Source organism: Thamnophis elegans, chromosome 14 (genome assembly GCF_009769535.1).
Source record: "Thamnophis elegans isolate rThaEle1 chromosome 14, rThaEle1.pri, whole genome shotgun sequence".
Lineage (NCBI taxonomy): Eukaryota > Metazoa > Chordata > Lepidosauria > Squamata > Colubridae > Thamnophis > Thamnophis elegans.
Window position 1 is genome coordinate 23,586,506 of NC_045554.1, and position 17,309 is coordinate 23,603,814.

The 17,309-nt window shown below is 40.7% G+C and overlaps 1 protein-coding gene across 1 annotated transcript in view; it reads left to right on the forward strand.

Annotated features, from left to right (window-relative positions):
* The first annotated feature begins 4,652 nt into the window (after positions 1-4,652).
* LOC116517752 (fatty acyl-CoA hydrolase precursor, medium chain-like) overlaps positions 4,653-17,309 on the forward strand; it is a 40,878-nt gene continuing 28,221 nt past the window's right edge. The window contains 3 exon segments of the mRNA XM_032230902.1: positions 4,653-4,739; positions 5,975-6,053; positions 6,056-6,176. Coding sequence (XP_032086793.1) covers positions 4,734-4,739; positions 5,975-6,053; positions 6,056-6,176 — 206 coding nt within the window. The 5' untranslated portion in view covers positions 4,653-4,733.

Consider the following 17,309-nt stretch of genomic DNA (forward strand, 5'->3'; position numbering starts at 1 on the left):
TATGTGGGTCAGAGGGAGGGGCAGTGGGGAGGAATTCAATTTATTTGTAATGTAAGTAATTGTAATTTGTTTTTATTATGTGTGTGTGTGTGTGTGTGTGTGTGTATTTTTTTACCCGCCTCTGCTGGCGCGTGGGCTGGCACATCTATTTTTATTTTTCATTTTTTTCATTTTTCATTTTATTTTTTACTTTTTTAAGCCATGCCGCCTCGATGCGCCATAGAGCGAAACATGTCCTGGTTTGTGGCCGGGCGGCATGCACTTTAAAGTGCAAGCGTGCCGCCCGGCCACAAACCAGGACATGTTTCGCTGAATGGCTGGCCGCCCGAAAGACATACTGGCACTTTAGAGCTCGGCCGCCATTCAGCGAAACATGTTTCGCTGAATGGCGGCCGAGCCCTGCCATTTAGAGTGCCGGCATGCCTTTAAAGTGCCGGCTTGCCTTCTGGGCCGGCATTTTAGAGCTCGGCCGTCATTCAGCGAAACATGTTTCGATGAATGGCGGCCGAGCCCTGCCGGCACTCTAAAAAGCTGATTGTATTCCTCCTTTGCTAGAGTCCCCAAGCAGTAGTAGACGCTGTGGGAGTGATTGTGGGGAGCTGCGAGGTCCGGGCGACCCTCGCTCCCCAACTCGCTCCGCACGTCACTGAGTGTTGGGACAGCACAAGGACCTTAGGCAAATTCTAATCTAAGTTTGCCAGTGAAATGAAGATCTCTGGCAAAGAATTGAGAGGTTTCCACTTCTGAAAAACTCCTTGGGAAGACAGGAAACCTCCAGCAGTCAGAGGAGCTTTAGTAGGAAGGGTTCTTAGTGGATCAGAAAATGCTTGACCTGCGCTCCACTTCTGAGCAATTTACATTTGGGACAAGAGTTCATCCAAGTTCTTAATTTTTTTTAAAAAGTGGCTCCAAGCCCAACTTTGAACTCAAAGGAGCAATGAGGTTTTGGAGCATCTGCCTGTAGTACAGAGGTCTTCTCCTGGGACCATGTAGAAGAGACCAGAGATTGATATTGAACCTTTTATCTCAACTTTTCCAGGCAGCTTAGAGTGCTACAAACTATTGATCAATAAAGTGGTCTTGTCACAATAGCCCTCACAAATATCTGTCCATGTCAATAAAAAAACAAAATATTCTAGTTTACAGTTTCACACGTGCAGATTCTTTTTGGATATTGCATGACATAGGTGACATTTTCTGTGTCTTTATTACAGTAATGTTGAGGCCATCTATAAAACATAAAAATTCCCTCTCAAGTTTTGGGCCTGCGTAAATTTTACATTTCTTACCTATATCTTTTCCCATGTTTCCATCATTATTGGTTCTTCAAAATTTTGTGCCCATTTTATCATACAGTCTTTAACCAGCTCTGTTTCAGAATCTGTTTCTATCATATATTGTATAACCTTTTTATATGCATTTGACTCTGGTCCCTAATTTGTTTTACTCAATTATCCTCATTTTGCATAATACCAATTTTCTGGTCTTTCCATCTGGCCTGTAGCTGTCCATACTGAAACCAGGTTTGAATTACCCTTTCCTCTTTTGGTACATTCAGAGGTTTTAACTATAATACACCTCTTTCTATATTGAGAAGCTCTCTGTATGTAGTTAAATCCTGTTTTTGTTCTATGCTTATGTTCTCTATCGCGTCTCTGAGTACTGCCCACATAGGTATCTTATCATTTAATTTATATTGATATTTTTTCCAGACACGCAATAGAGCATTCCTTAAAATATGGCTTTTAAAAATCTTATCCACCCTCTTATCATATATTAAATAAGCATGCCAACCATATACCAAATCATATCCCTCAATGTTCAGTATTCTATCCTCTGTTAAGTTGATCCAATTACTAATTGTTGATAAAACTGCTGCTTCATATAATAATTTTAAAACCTCCTCTTTCATGTACGTCTTGCATTATTTTAAGTTTTATTCTCGGTTTCTTCCCTGCCCAAACAAATTTATTAATACCTTTCTGCCATTCTTCCAAATTTGTATCTTTTTTGAGTATTGGTATCATTTGAAGAAGAAATAGAAACTTAGGCAAAACATTCATTTTTACTACTGCTATCCTTCCCAGCAAAGACAGTTGTAATTTCCCATTTGTTCATCTCTACCTGTATTTTATGCCATAATGGTTCATAATTATGCTTATATAATTTCCCGTTTGAGGTTGTGATATAAACTCCTAATATATAACCTTTTTTACTATCTTGCATCCTGTTATTCTTTCTAACTCTTCTTTTTGATTTGTAGTCATATTTTTAACTAGCATCTTTGTTTCCCTAGATTTATTTTAAACCCAGATACTTGACTGATTGATTGATTATGTTCATTAAACCTATAGCTGATTTCCCCGGTTGGGTTAAAGTTACAACCAAGTCGTCCGCAAATGCTCGTACTCTTTATTCGTATTGCCTAATCTTAATTCCCTGTAAATCATCTGACCCACGTATTTTATTTGGCAATAACTCCAGGGTTAAGATAAACAATAAAAGATGTTTTATAGATGGCATTTAGATCCTAAAACATTAGCTTGTATGTATCCGAACTTACAATCTAAATGCTGGAGATGTGATTGTGCTGATGCTACGTATTATCATATATGGTGGACTTGTAAAAAAGTCAAAGCATTTTGGATAAAAATATGGTGGATTACTCAAAATATTCTTAAAAAGAGGATAAAGTTTACTCCTCAGTTATTTTTGTTAGGTATAATTACAGATTGTACAGTCACAGAGACTAATTTGATTCTGAATTTAACAACGGCAGCAAGATTGTTGGTGGCGCAGTACTGGAAGAAGGAAGAAGTGCCTACTATTCAAGAATGGAGGTTAAAAGTAACAAGCTTAGCAGAGATGGCTAAATATCAGCATACCTCAAGGACTATTCAGATGAGAAATACAAGCTGGAATGGAGAAGATGGATTGATTATATTCAAAATAAATATAGGACTAAGAAATTTCAGTTAGCTTATGAATGAATGAACAAGGAATGTTACAATTTATCTAGTTAGCTTTACAAAAGGGGAGTTAAAGTACAAGCGAAGGTATGATGTTAAAGTAAGTTAGTTTATTTTAGTGTATGATTGTTAAATGTTTATACCCTGTATTTGCTCTGGGAGTTTGGGGGGGGGGGTAGGGGGGTGTGGGATTGGGAGAGGGAGGGAAGGGGAAAGGTATACAATTGTAAAACGTATTAAAACTTTTAATAAAAAAAAGTAATGTTGAGGCCAAGCTAGCTGTAACTCAGGCAATCTGCAAAGGTTCTTGTAGAACTGGAAGAGCCAGAAGGTTGACTTCTGCTATTAGTTGGCACCTTGTTAGTGCTGATGAGCAGCTGGAGAATCAGAAGGGCCTTAGTGCCCTCCCCACCTTTCCTTAGCGACTGGTTGCCATCATGACCCCATTGATGCAACAAGTTCTCTCATCCATCCTATCCACCATAGCGCCAAACCTCCCTCCCTGCCATATTTTGCCCAGGGGCAGCTGATGCGCTTCTCATTATTTTGGCTACCCTCTTCCAGCTCCACAACCTTCTCCTCTTTCTCTGGTGAAGAACCAGAACCGTACTTTGGTCTTCCACAGCAGTCGGACCACGGGATACAAGAGCTTAGATCACCGTTCCTAATGATTCCTGACGCACAATCACTCAGCAGCCACAACCTGAGCTGATATTTTAATCAAGCGATGCCGTGATATCCAAAATCCCATTCCTTTTCGATGCACCACATATGCGATACTCAGATTCTTTGCAGCTTCATATAACAATGCACATCCTAGGCTGCATTAATAAAAAAAGCAAAATAGACTCAAGTTCACACAAAGTGTTAATATCACTTTGGTAAGACTGCACTTGGAATACTGCATCCAATTTGGTTGCCATGATACACAAAAGATTGAGATTCTAGAAAGAGTGCAGAGAAGAGCAACAATGGTTATTAGGGGACTGGAGGCTAAACCAAGAAGAGCAGTTGCAGGAATTGGGTATGTCTATTTTAATGAAAATATGGACTTGTGGGAGACATGATAGAAGTGTTCCAATATCTAAGGGATTGCCACAAAGAAGAAGAGATCAACCTATTTTCCAAAGCCTCAGGAGAGAAGGCAATGGATGGAAACTCCATTGAGAACCATTCTATTATTCTGTTAGTTGTATTTCCTGGAAACCTCTAAGGTGATGAGAGTTTTAGGCTGATCTATCTCCAGAACATGAGTTTGAGGAAAGCAAGTTTGATCAGAGATGGTAAAGAAAATGTAACCCTTGAGATATTTCAAAACACTTGATATGCTACAACCTTGCCGCTTTGTAGGTAGGAGTGGATAACACCTCTGAGGCAGCTGGTGCCAGCAAGCTGGTTCCCTGAGCCAACTGCCCATCGGTTGAAGGGGCAGCTGTTCCTCCACCAGGAGCAAGTGCAGGAAATTAAATCAAGCCGACTTTGGTCTTGTTTCATCCACGTCATCCTTCTGAGCTTTTCCTTGCTTCTTGTTTTCCCAGTAATGTGGGAGGGGAAAAAAGAAACAAGATATGGAGACATAATGCAGCCTGTCTTCCTTGAAATTTAATTCTCGAGTTGAAAGTTACGTAAGCATTTCTGTTTATAAGTCCACACTCGCTCTTCTGCTGGTATTTCAGGCTTTCAGCCCCAAGCAGCCCCAAACAGAAATGAAGCCGGTCTGGTGGCTATCCCTCCTCCTGGTCTTTTGGGACCCATTTCTGGCAGATGGAGGTAAGGTTACAAAATTTGAAAAGATTTGATCCTTTTGCAGGAGCCAAAAATGGAGAAGAACCACTCATGGCAGTAAAATCTGTCCTTGAGTCATTGATTTGGAAAACTAATCCTGTTTTTGTCAATGTGCAGTCCCTTAATGAAAAATAGACTTGTGTAGAAGAGCATCTACCTGATTACAGTTTTCAATATTAGATTCGGAGATCAAATGGAAGAAGCCTCGGTCTCCCTTTGTTTCCCTTGTCTGAAGGGAGCTTTTCCACAGCCACTCCTTCTACCAGGAACTCCTACCCGGAGGGTCAGTGCTCCTGGGAATGAACCACAGAAGATCTTCTATCTGGCACTCTCTAAAACCTCTTGCACTTTATTTTCAGCTGGTTCTCTGAACTGCACAAGCAGTTAGCTAGCTGTTTGGCTGAACCAGTGTGAAGTGGCTGAATCACACCACTGATTAAAGAGGTGTTAAGGAAGTAGCAACATGGTCTGCCAGTCTCATCAACTCCTTAACTCAAATACACATTTTCTTGAGCTCAGGCAGTTTATATGAGCCCAGAAAAATCGAGGCTGTTGAAGGAGCTGAAGTGAAGGCCATGAAGTCCCTCAGCATCTCTTCTGCTTTGTATCTGGAGCTGCACAACTCAAGAACTAGGTGGTCCCCAGCTGCAGTTTGGCATGATGGTCATGTGTAAATGGAGTCATGGATTTGTGGTGATACACTGGAGGCGATTTTGTCAATCATGTTAGCTGGAGTCTGCAACATATAGACTTTGGCTTCTCCTGACTTACTGACAGAAAGGTGCCGTTAGGTTAGGGTAGAGAGAATGAAGCACTGGCTCTTCCTCACCCGCTTTGTCTCTACTTCTCTGTTCTCTCTTCCTGTCTGACTGGTGGTAATTGGGTGTTCTCATCTGTTGATGATGCTTTAGGATATATTTTTTTTAAGTAGAAGAGGAATCATGCCTCTCACTTTACATTCATAAATACTAAACACATACAGTATTCTGCATTCCTCCAAACCAACCATTATGTTTCTTTCAACCACTCGGTTTTGGAGTTGATTTTTTAAAACAAACAAACAAGAAAACTATGGTAGTGCTTTCCAAGAAAAAAGTACACAGCCCAGCCACAATGAACCCTAAAAGAAAATATGCGGTGTAACTCTTATCTACTGTGTAAGAAAGCCAGTGAGATCTCTGTCTGGCCTTCGTAATTACAAGCGCCTCTTCCTTGTACAGGAAAAACTCCCCCCTCCTCGGGTCCGCACCCAAAATGGAGAACTCCAAGGACAGCGGATCAGGGTGAGAGGAGCTGAGAAGATGTGGAGGTTTTCTTGGGAATTCCCTACGCAAAACCCCCTATTGGATCTTTGCGGTTTTCCCCTCCGCAACTGGCAGAACCCTGGACTGGTGTCAGAGAGGCAACCTCTTACCCGCCCATGTAAGTGAAGAGCTTTTGCCAAGTCAAAAAAGGTGCTTCCCTCTCTGCATCTGATCACAGAGTGATGACGGTTAACCATCTAGAAAAGCCTATGGCTCTTATGTTATCATCAGGAAGGATTGGTTAAAGAGCGTTTGACAGCCGCGAACGCTTGGGCCTCGCTGGTCCCAACCCAGGGAATGGAGCTGTCCAGCAGCCAGTGGAGCAGCTCCGCAAGAGTGGCCTTATGGGGGATGAAGGCAGCAAAAGTTGAGGAGGCCCAAGAAAGCCTGCAACTCAACCTTGTTAGTAGGGGTAGGAGCAGCTAGAATGGCCTCAACTTTGGACGTGGCTGGATGAATGCTGGCCTGGTCAATCCAATAGCCAAGGAAGGGAACAGCAGACACCCCTAGTTGGCATTTGGAGGCCTTCAAACGGAGGCCAGTGGCACGGAAATGCTGCAAGACCATCCACAGTATTTTGACAAGTCCTGGTCTGTCCTCCAAAATACAGGGTGACCCCAGGGATGCCATGGAGCTAATGCCAAACTGCAGACGGCGGCATTTAAAAGCCCCATGGTGCATGACGATTGTCTGCGCAGCCGCGGAGGCGTCATCAACAGGCAGCTGTTGATATGCCTGCGCTAATCTAATTTGGCAAAAATCTTACCCTTGCTTAGGACATGTAAAACATGTTGGACTACGGGCACTGGATAGGGGATGGGCTTGCAGGGCCTTGTTGACGGTGGACTTAAAATCTCTGCAGATCCTAATGGATCCATCGGATTTCAAGGGGACCACAATTAGGGTCTCCCAGGGGGCAAAGTCCACTGGCTCCAGAATGCCCTGTGCTAGAAGCTTATCAAGCTCTGCGTCAACCTTAGCCTTCAACGCGAGGGGCAGGCGCCTTGCCTTCAGACGAATGGGGGCGACCACTGGGTCTAGGCTCAGAGAGATAGGGGTCCCTGTATAGCAGCCTAAAGAGTGTGAGAAAACGTCTGCGAAGTCAGAAAGGAGGGAGGAAAGGTCATCCCTAGGGGCGGAGAGGAGCAGGTAGAGTGGGACCCCAGCAATAGGCAGCCCAAGAGCCCAGAACCAATCCAACCTCAGAAGAGAGGCTAAGGGACTTTTTACAATCAGGAGGGGAAGGTGGCCTGGAAATCGCCATAGGAAACCAGGAATGGCCGCAGCCTAATAACGAAATTGGGTTCCCCTGGTAGTCACGTAAACGGCAGTTATCGGAACCAGCTGGCTCTTCTTGTAGTGGGGCAAAAGAGTGCATAGGGAGTCCCAGGACATAATGGACCTAGCGGAGCCAGTGTCCAACTCATAGAGCAGTGCCGGCCTTCCAGTAGAGGAGGAGGAGATGGAGCTTACCCCAACCCCCCCCCATAGAGGAGGAAGAGGCTGAATCAACCAGCCACTTGGGGTATGCATCGGCCGCGTCCCCGACAGAGAGGCAATTTTGGTGGCGGGCAGTAGGAGGCGCCGGAGGGCGGTAGGTAGAAGCAGGCAGGCTTGACTGGCGGTGATCAGGCAGGGTGGACTTGCAGATGGATGCTAAGTGTCCCTTCTTGCCGCACTTGTGGCAGATGGCTGTGCGGAAGCGGCAAGTAGATCGGACATGCCTGCTGCCACAGCTGAGGCAGGAACGGCCATCTTTAGGTGAGAGAGACTGTAGGCGGTCAATAGCCAGGTCCAGCTTGGACTGGAACATGTCCGAGGCCTGCTGGCGGTAGATAGAGGAGGCAGGAACCTGAGGAGTCAGCAGGTTGAGGGAAATGGCGGAGATCAGGAGTGGACCGGTCAGCCCATTTCATAGGCACAGGCATCGTCAACAGCTATCTTAAGAATCAGCTTCAGAGCGGAAGAGAATCCGGCGATGCAAATGGACGACCCTGAGGCCGTAAATAAACTGTTCTAGGAGGGCCTCGTCCAGGTCAGCGAACTCACAGTTAATGGCCATAGCCCATAGGGTAGCCACGTATTGGCTAATAGATTGCCCTTCTTTCTGCACACAGTGGCAGAAGAATTGGCGCCTCACAAAATGGAAGGGCGCGGGCTCGTAGTGGGTCTTCAGCCTCGACAGGAGCAGGTCCCAGAGTAGACCGGGGTGGGAGCAGAGAGAGCTCGAGCCGTAGCGAACATCTCTGGTCCACAGTAATGGAGGAAAATGCCGCGCTTTCTGTCAATAGACAGATCGGTTAAGTCATGGGCCAGGAGGAAGCATTCAAAGCGTTCCATGAACGCGTCCCATGCCTCAGACTCCGGCCGAAGGTGAAAAAACAGTAGCGGCAGCCATGGGAGGCACGCAGTAAGGATCCAGTTCTCCAGCCCTCGTCGCCAGTTTTACGTTCTGAGGGACACAGACTGAGGAGACCGGTTAACTGTAACAGGAACCTTTTATTCAATACTACAACAGGCAAGACAAGACAACCCCCGTCTGACAGCTATTTATACCAGAAGCTGTCAGACGGGGAACCAATGAGAAACCCCAATTTTTCCTGCCAGCTGGCAGGCGCATCCAGGCCAATCAGAGGCGCCTTGCATAGCGCCATCTGCTGGCCAGGACACAACAAATAACAAGAAACAAGAAACAAAATCAGATCTGGAAGAGTAGAGTTCCTTGGCTTTTTTCCAACAAAAAAGTAAATGAAATTTAATGACTTAGGTTGGATTTTTATAAGTCTGATATATGTGTTGAAGAAAGCTGTAAGGTAGTTTTATATTATAAAATGAGTATGTAAATGCATGTTTTCTGTCCTTTTATGTAATTCCAAAAGTTTGTAAAATATAATTGAACACATTTGCAAATAAGAGAAGAAAAAGATTTTACTCTATAAACCTTTATTTTTATGTTATATATATAATTGAATGAAAGATTTAATGTAGTTTTGTGTTTAAAATTATATATAATAGTTGAGTGATTTTTAAAGTTTGTAAAATATCAAAACTAAAAAATGTTTTCTCCCTTTAGGGTTAAAAGATTGAAATAATATGGGGAATTGTTTAATAGAATTATAACAGTTTATTAATCAGTAAACAGAGGCATATACTAGTCCCCACAGCAAGCGGAAGCAGAGAAGGTCAAATTGACTCTTTTATTCAAGACGGTATATATTTAATTTTTTTTATTAAATTTTTTTAAAATTTTAATTTGAAACAAGTACAACATCTTTCTTTACATCTATAGAAAGTGTATCAGTCGATCACAAATAAACTTTGGTACATCTCCTCCACAGTCAACAAACATAACTCATATTAACTCGAGCATTTTAACTCAGATATTCATACATATCACCATTGTCATATATCCATTTTCATTTGACTGTAATTATTATTTAAAATATTAATAAAAGTAAAAAGGACAAAAGACAAAGCAGGGAAGAAAAAAAAAAAAGGAACACAGGTATATATTATTTTAAAAAAAAGTATATCAGCTGGTTACAACATGTTTTGGTGCATCTCTTCCATTAATTCATATTAATTCAAATATCTTAACTCAAATGTTTACCATATTAACATCATTATACCTCCACTTTTAGTTAACTATAGTTATTTAAAACATTCTTCATCCTTAACTATGCCAAAGAATTAATCCATAACACCTGCTGACATTTCATTTACTTGTTTGTAAAATCCTCTATTAACATCAAATCCTCATATCCTATTTTAGCTGAACATCCATAATATTTAGTTATATCATATATCATAACATTTTCCCCATATTAATTAACATTTAACTGTATATATTTTATTTAGTTTTTTAATAGTGATAATTATTGTGATTAATACCCTTTATATATAATCCAAAAATATTTCCAACCTTCCTTCTCATATCCAATTCTTATTTATCATATCAACTCCACATTATATACATTACTATCAATATCAATTATTATTCAGCTATATATTACAAATAAGAGTATTAGATTTAGCTAATTTTCAATTGTATTCTTCAGTCTATCAGCCTATGTCTCTCCAATAGCAAAACTTCCTTAGTCCTCTTACCATTCCTAAAACAAATTCCCCAAACGTTTTATAAGCAAGTCCAAACAGAAATATCTTCGCACCTTTTTGCTTAGGGTGCCTCTGACGTAATAACGTTGTCCTTGGCTTGTTCCAATCAATTTGTCTTTGACTTCAAGGGTGGTGTCGAAAGTTCTGCGAATAATGTTTCATAAAGTATAGATTCTTTAATGTTCTCATTCCTCCTGGAATCTGTCTTTGAGATAAATTTTTCTGTATGGCCCCCCTTCTTTCAAACGTTACATCTCTTTCTCTTTTCTGCCTCCGAAGTAGAACAGACGCCCGGCGTGTCAGCAAGTTGAGAGACTTCCTTTCTGACATTCTTCATTTGGATTTCAGGAGCACTCAAACATTCAACGTTCTGACTCTTTCTTTCATATTTTGATGTTAAAAACAAGAGATAGTCCTTTTTTTTCAGATTTTTTTCCAGATTTGCGAGAGTGAGCTTGCATTGGGAATACAAGCATTCTCACAATCCGATGGACCACTTCACGAATTCTAATTCCTAGGCTGCTTTGGCAATGAGACACGCACACACTGCAGACTGGGTGAAAATGGCAAGTCTCTATTCTTTTAGAGCGCCCCTTTATTAGGAAAGTTCAAAGAAAGCTAGTCAGCAGTTAATACAAAACAAAGGATCTCACAGTATGTTACAAATCACTTCTTGATTACACATTCTGGCAGAAAGGCAGGGAGGAGGGACAAAAGGTACTCTTTGATAAGGGGGGTAGGAATTGTAAATCATACAGAGAGCTACATTAGGCATATGGGAATGACTGATTTGTTACACGAGGCGGCAAGAGGATGCAAGGCTAATTCTGTGTGTTTATATCTCAGATAATAGAGGCCTCTCATCTCTGGTGTATCTGTGTATTGCTATTCACATAGACACTCGAAATGAATTCGGCTTCCTTATCTAAAACTTTCCCAGGACTGTTCTTTCCATATGGCTCTTGGCAAATGTTCACTGGGACCTTTTTGATCCAGATAGATATTGATCCAGATATTCTATCCTATCCTATTGATCCCAGCTAATTTCACCCAGCCAATTATGGGATAATTTCCCACATCTCCTCCTTTTTTATTTTTTAAATGGAAGCAATTGCCATGGGGTTGTTTCTTTCTCACAAATCCCCCTTCCATTGGATATCCAGGGATTATTAATTCTGATGTATTGACACTTATTAATAATGCGTGATGCTTCTGGATAGTTGCGTCCGCAATACTCTGCATAGTGGATCTCAATAATGGTATTATGCATGGCAACATAGTTAATCCCAAAAATATCATCCCAATAAAAAATAAACCTTGCTTCCAATTGTTAAAAATACCTCCAAGCCAACCGTCAGTGTCCAATATGCCTTTCCAAGTTTGTACAGGAACATGTGCAGTTTGTATCATAGTTCGAGTTATTTTTTCTATCACAATTCCAGAATCATCAATTTGTATACAACAATTACTAAGATTAAATTTACCATACACTCCGCCTTCGCAGCGAGCAAATAGTCTAAGGCTAAACGATTTTGCATAATATAAGTTCTTGACAATACACTTTCTTTTGCAAGCTTAGTTAATGCCAATGCAGTTCATTTGTAATTATTTCTAATACAGCTTGTAATCTAATAATGCGATTTATCATATATATCGGCGTTCTATATCCCCACGATCCGTCTTGTGCCCACGTCGCAGGATCATAATATGCAATAATTCTCTCAGGGGGCCACTCATCATCCTTCCAGTTACCTATTTTTATCCCTTTAGCAAGATCTATGGTACGTTTACGTCTTTCAAGAGTATCATATACAGGGACTCCCAGTTTTTGTTTTTTCTCTATAGGCATTAGGAAGAATGAAGGCTGAATCGCCCCTAAGATGCATGACCATACCAACCCGTGGGTAACATATTATAGGCAAAATTACCACATATCCAATATAACCCATCAGGTGAATTCCACACAATAGTATCATTTTCAGGGTCTGAAAGTCCTCGTAACTTAGTTACTTCCAGCAATGAGTTTTCAGGTTTGGTCATATTAGTTTGTGAAACCCAAGTGTTATTTTCCCACTCATTAGAACATTTTAAAAATCCCATAGGTTTATTTCTTTTAGTCTGATTATTTTTATTTCTGGTATAACATATGTGACCTATTATATGAGAGGTAACTTGCCAGGTTTCATTGAAGTTGTTATTAAAGGTGAAGTTCCCTTTCCATTGTGCTATTTCAGTATAGTTTGCTTCTTGTACATGCCATGGCCAGCGATCTCCCATAGTGGTTCCTCCACATACAAAACAATTTTTTAACATAAGTTCTGTAGCAACTTCTTGAGCCAAATTAATAAACATATTTTTTGCTTTTGGAGGTGTAGGTAGATCGTTAAGTTTAGCAATCTCCTGCTCATAACTCCAAAAAACTTTACAGGTTGATTTGTCAATTTTGTTGCTTCAGTCTTTATAATGATGTATCCATAAGGATCCTTTCCTGCTTTATCTATACCAATACCGTAATGATAGTATCGGGTGCCTAAAGTACCTGCTACCTGTGCAGAAAGGCAGAGTGGTGTGCAGTGATGGGATTGACAATCAGTAGTGACTGGAGTAATAGAAAGATCGAAATTGTTAGGTCCATAGCCACTTGTATACCAATATACCAATATACACTCGGTTGGGTATAGCCTCCATGTGCTGAAAGTGTCGAGCGAGTGAATAAGTATCTATGGTTTTGGATGTATGATTGTTCCCACGACTGTCCTCCACAGGTTACCCCCGCGGATCCTGTTCCTTGCCCTATAGCAATTGCTAAACATGTATCAAAACAAACAGTAATGGGTGCCATTCCCTTTGAAACATTATGGGCTATGTACCCTGATAATCTTTGTGCTGTAAGAAATTGATGTTTTAAACTAGTTGATCCTCCTTTATAGCCATAAACATAGATGCTACTTGTTATAGGTCCTACCGCTTTTGGTTCATAACATTGTATCCCATTTGGTGTATAGCACTGATTGTATTGTGTATTGTTATGTGTGCATGGTGGTATTAAGGTTCCATTGCATTCAGGTTTCATAGTATAATATATTAAGGTCATGGAAATTGTTTTGCCTTGTTTGGTTTTTTGTAAACAGGCTGTGCAAATGTCCTCTTTTATCTCTCTTTTGTTAGGTGGTGAAAACTGTCTCCTCCTATCTCTTGTTGATAACTCAATAGTGTTAAGAACCACTCACTAACTGGGGGAAATTTTATACTTGCTCTTGAGGTTACTTCTGTTTTTATTATTTTATTAGGTAACCCTTTTTGGTATTGTGTGCATTGATACCAACCTATAGAATTCTCTGTAATTTTTACTTTAATGTGTGATAAACAGCCGTTCTCTTTCGGGTGTGAAATACCTCTCACATTTTGGATTGCCTTTTTGAATTTTGCAGGCAAAAATTGCCATGTAATTAAACATGCTGCAGCTGGATTTTTCAAATAACAAGTTAAGGTAACTTGTGTATTGGCTTCTCCGTATGTATTGTGAGGGTAGATGCATATCCCTTGAGAATTGCAGTTTTCCCCATTGGAGTATGGAATGATCGCTCTTTTTGAGTGGTTGTGTGTGAAAGGAATTTCTTGAATATCCTCCACTATTCCCTTCTTATTTTTGCGTTCATATTCACATGCCCCCCATATAATTAAAAGCACAATTCCCATCCCCAACATCATTAGCAAAAGGTGCAACAGAAAATGCTTACAAGACATCGGAAGAGCCCAAAGATCCCAAAATCCCATTTCCTGTCCAGGCGAAGGTCCTCTGAAAAATGGGCATCGGGGCTGATGTACTCTGGGAACATATGACCGGCCAACGACCTGTTCCGGACGGATTTTCATCTTGAGTACTAGATGTCAAAAGAGGGGTCAATAGATCTTACGTGGTAATCGTTAGAAAAAGGATTATCGAGAGCTTGTTGTACTGTGGGTGTAATACGAAGTTCAGTGTGAGAAGGATTGGTACTGTTCAATTATCACAATGTCACACGGGATCCTGCAGTCAATGCACAGCTCACAGGAATAACAGTGGGAGCAGCAACAGGCTTCGCAGGGGCACGGGCAGAACCAGCACATTGGTCGCAATAGAAACTTTAGTCGTCTGTTGTTTGAAACAAAAGGGATAGGCTTGCTTCGGGATCCTTTTTATCATCTGTCTTCACTGGTCTCTCATGAAACGGTCGTATGCATCTTCCAGGAACCCACAACACTCTGTCCGGGAGTTGCACAGCAGCGTATCCACGTCCCCAAGTAACGAGCTCCACTGGGCCCTTCCACTGAGGGTCTGGCAATTGTCTGTAATAAACAAGAGGGCGGGGAGAAACTACGCTATGCTGAAAATGTCTTCCCCCAGCTGTGGAAGCTATGGGTGAGCCTGTAATATTCGAAAAATTCTGTGTGTATAAGGCTTTGCTTAAACGGTTTTGGATTTCAGGCAACCCTATCTTAAAGGGGCCTTGCTGTTTATCAAGCATCATTTTTAGTGTTAAATTTGCTCTTTCTACAATTCCTTGTCCTTGGGAATTGTATGGGATGCCAAATTTATGGACAATTTTCCATTGATCACAAAAGGTAGCGAATGCAGCGCTACTGTATGCGGGTCCATTATCTGTTTTAATCTCCAGGGGGCTTCCTAAAACTGAAAAAGAGCGCATACAATGGTTGATCACTTGTTTGGTTGTTTCCCCCCGCTGTGGGCTTGCAAAAATAAAACCTGAAAAGGTATCCACTGTGACATGAATATATTTCCAGGGTGTAAAAGAATGGTATTGTGTAACGTCCATTTGCCATATCTCACATCGTTTAATTCCTTGGGGGTTAACTCCCATAGGAATTGCGTTACCTTGCCTGCTACAGGTTGAGCACTGCTGGATGATCGCTACAGCCTCAGTTTTTGAAATTCCAAACATCTTCACTAAGGCTTTTGCATTTTGATGAAAATACTCATGGCTTTCCCATGGAGTTGCAAATCCAACAAAACTTTCCCTAGCGGCTTTGTCTGCATAATCATTTCCCTCTGTTAGTATTCCAGGAAGTGACTGGTGACTCCTAATATGAGCCACAAAATATTGAAATTTTCTATCCATAATTAATTGCTATAACTGTAAAAACATATCTAACAATTGCTTATCTAGGGCTGGTGAAAGATAGGCATCAAACAAATTGTTAATCACTTGGTAAACATACAATGAATCCACAATTAAATTAAATGTTTGGTCTTTTAATTTCTCAAATGCTAATATGGATGCAGCCAACTCAGAACGCTGTGCTGAACTCTGAGGGTGCGTGTGGTAAATCACCCATTGTCCTGAGATTTGATACACACATGCACCCCTGTTTTTAGTTCCGTCAGCAAAAACTGTAACTGCATTTTTAATTGGCAGTTTACTTTGTAAGGAAGTCAATTGTAAATGTTGTAGATTCAGTAACAAAAACCTATAATCTGTGGGATAGTGGTATTTAATTGTCCCTAAATAGTCACTTAAGGCCAATTGAAGTGCATCTGATATTTGAAAATATTTTTCCCACCAAGGTAGTGGATATGGAATGTAAATGGTTTCTGGATCCGTTCCCAGTGTAGCTCTCTCTCTCTCTCTTAGCTTTATAATTATCTGGGATAACAATAGAGGTTTTGTTGAAACTGTTCTCCCCGGGCTGTTTGCTAAGTGTATCCATTCAATCACTAACACTTTTCTGTTGTGTTTGCAACAAACACCCTGTGGGCAAGTTTTTGGTATTGAAAATAGCAGCTGAGATAGGAACGTGTGAAACCATCCTGTCTACCCAGGTTTTTGTTAAGGCTGCCTCAATCACCTGAATACACTTTTTTTCTTTGTCCCCTATGGTTAGTATAGCAGCAGGCTCCTTTCCTCCTGCCAGCAATGCAAATAAGGGTTGTAATTGACTCGTAGTTAATCCCATGTAGGGACGTGCCCAGTTAATTGAACCCAAATATTGTTGTAACTGCACCAAACTACATTTATCCATTTCAGGTAGTTTTGGAATTACTGGTGAGGCATGAGATGTCATGATTCTATGTCCCAAATATAAATATGGTGGCATAGTTTGAATTTTTTCTGAAGCAATTTTAAATCCTTTATCATTAAAATCGTGTATGATCTCCTTTAAAACCTGTGAATATGCACTTTGTGCATTCTTTTCTATTGCTAGCAAGATATCATCCATGTAGTGGTAGAATAGGATACCTTTATACTTGGCTCTAAAATGTTTTAAAATTTTATTAATGTAATATTGACAAAGCGTTGGGCTATTTAGCATTCCCTGGGGTAAAACTTTCCACTGATACCTTACTGTTGGCTCACTATAATTTAGTACAGGAATTGTAAATGCAAATAATACTCTGTCCTTTTTATGTAAAGGTATTGAAAAGAAGGCATCTTTTAAATCAATGACTGTTAAAGCATAATTTTGAGGAATGATATTAGGATTTGGTAATCCGCATTGCAGGGGCCCCATGGGACAAATCACTTCATTTATCTTTCTTAAATCTTGAAGCATTCTCCACTTCCCTGATTTTTTCTTAATTAAAAATACAGGAGTATTATAAGGGCTATTTGACAATTCTATTTTTTTATCTAATAACAACTGTTGCACAATTTCTTTTAAGGCTTCTAATTTAACAATAGGGAGGGGCCACTGTTCAATCCAAATCGGGTCATTGTTTTTTAATGTTAGTTTCATTAAAGGGTCCATTTCATTTATTCTTAATACAAAACATTCATTACCATCAGTTCAAAGAGCTATATGTAAGCCAATGAGCTCTATTTTCTCACTGTCCCTCTAGGTCTGAAAGCAGTTACACACACACATCTCTCTCTCCCCCTTTCTCCTGTTTCCTTCCAAGGAAAGACTCAGGGGGAAAGGAGGGGGGGGAATGGCTGGGTGCTAACCTTTCACAATCTCTCCTTTGTTCTCACTCTGCCTTCTCTTGACAAGCTTGGAAATGATAACACACAAACATACACACATACCATTAAACAATCTTTGCAGCTTACTGTTTCTTTATATGAAAGAAATCAAAGTACGTGCATACCAACTTTTACCATTTAACATATATTAACACTGCAATCAAACTGCTTGT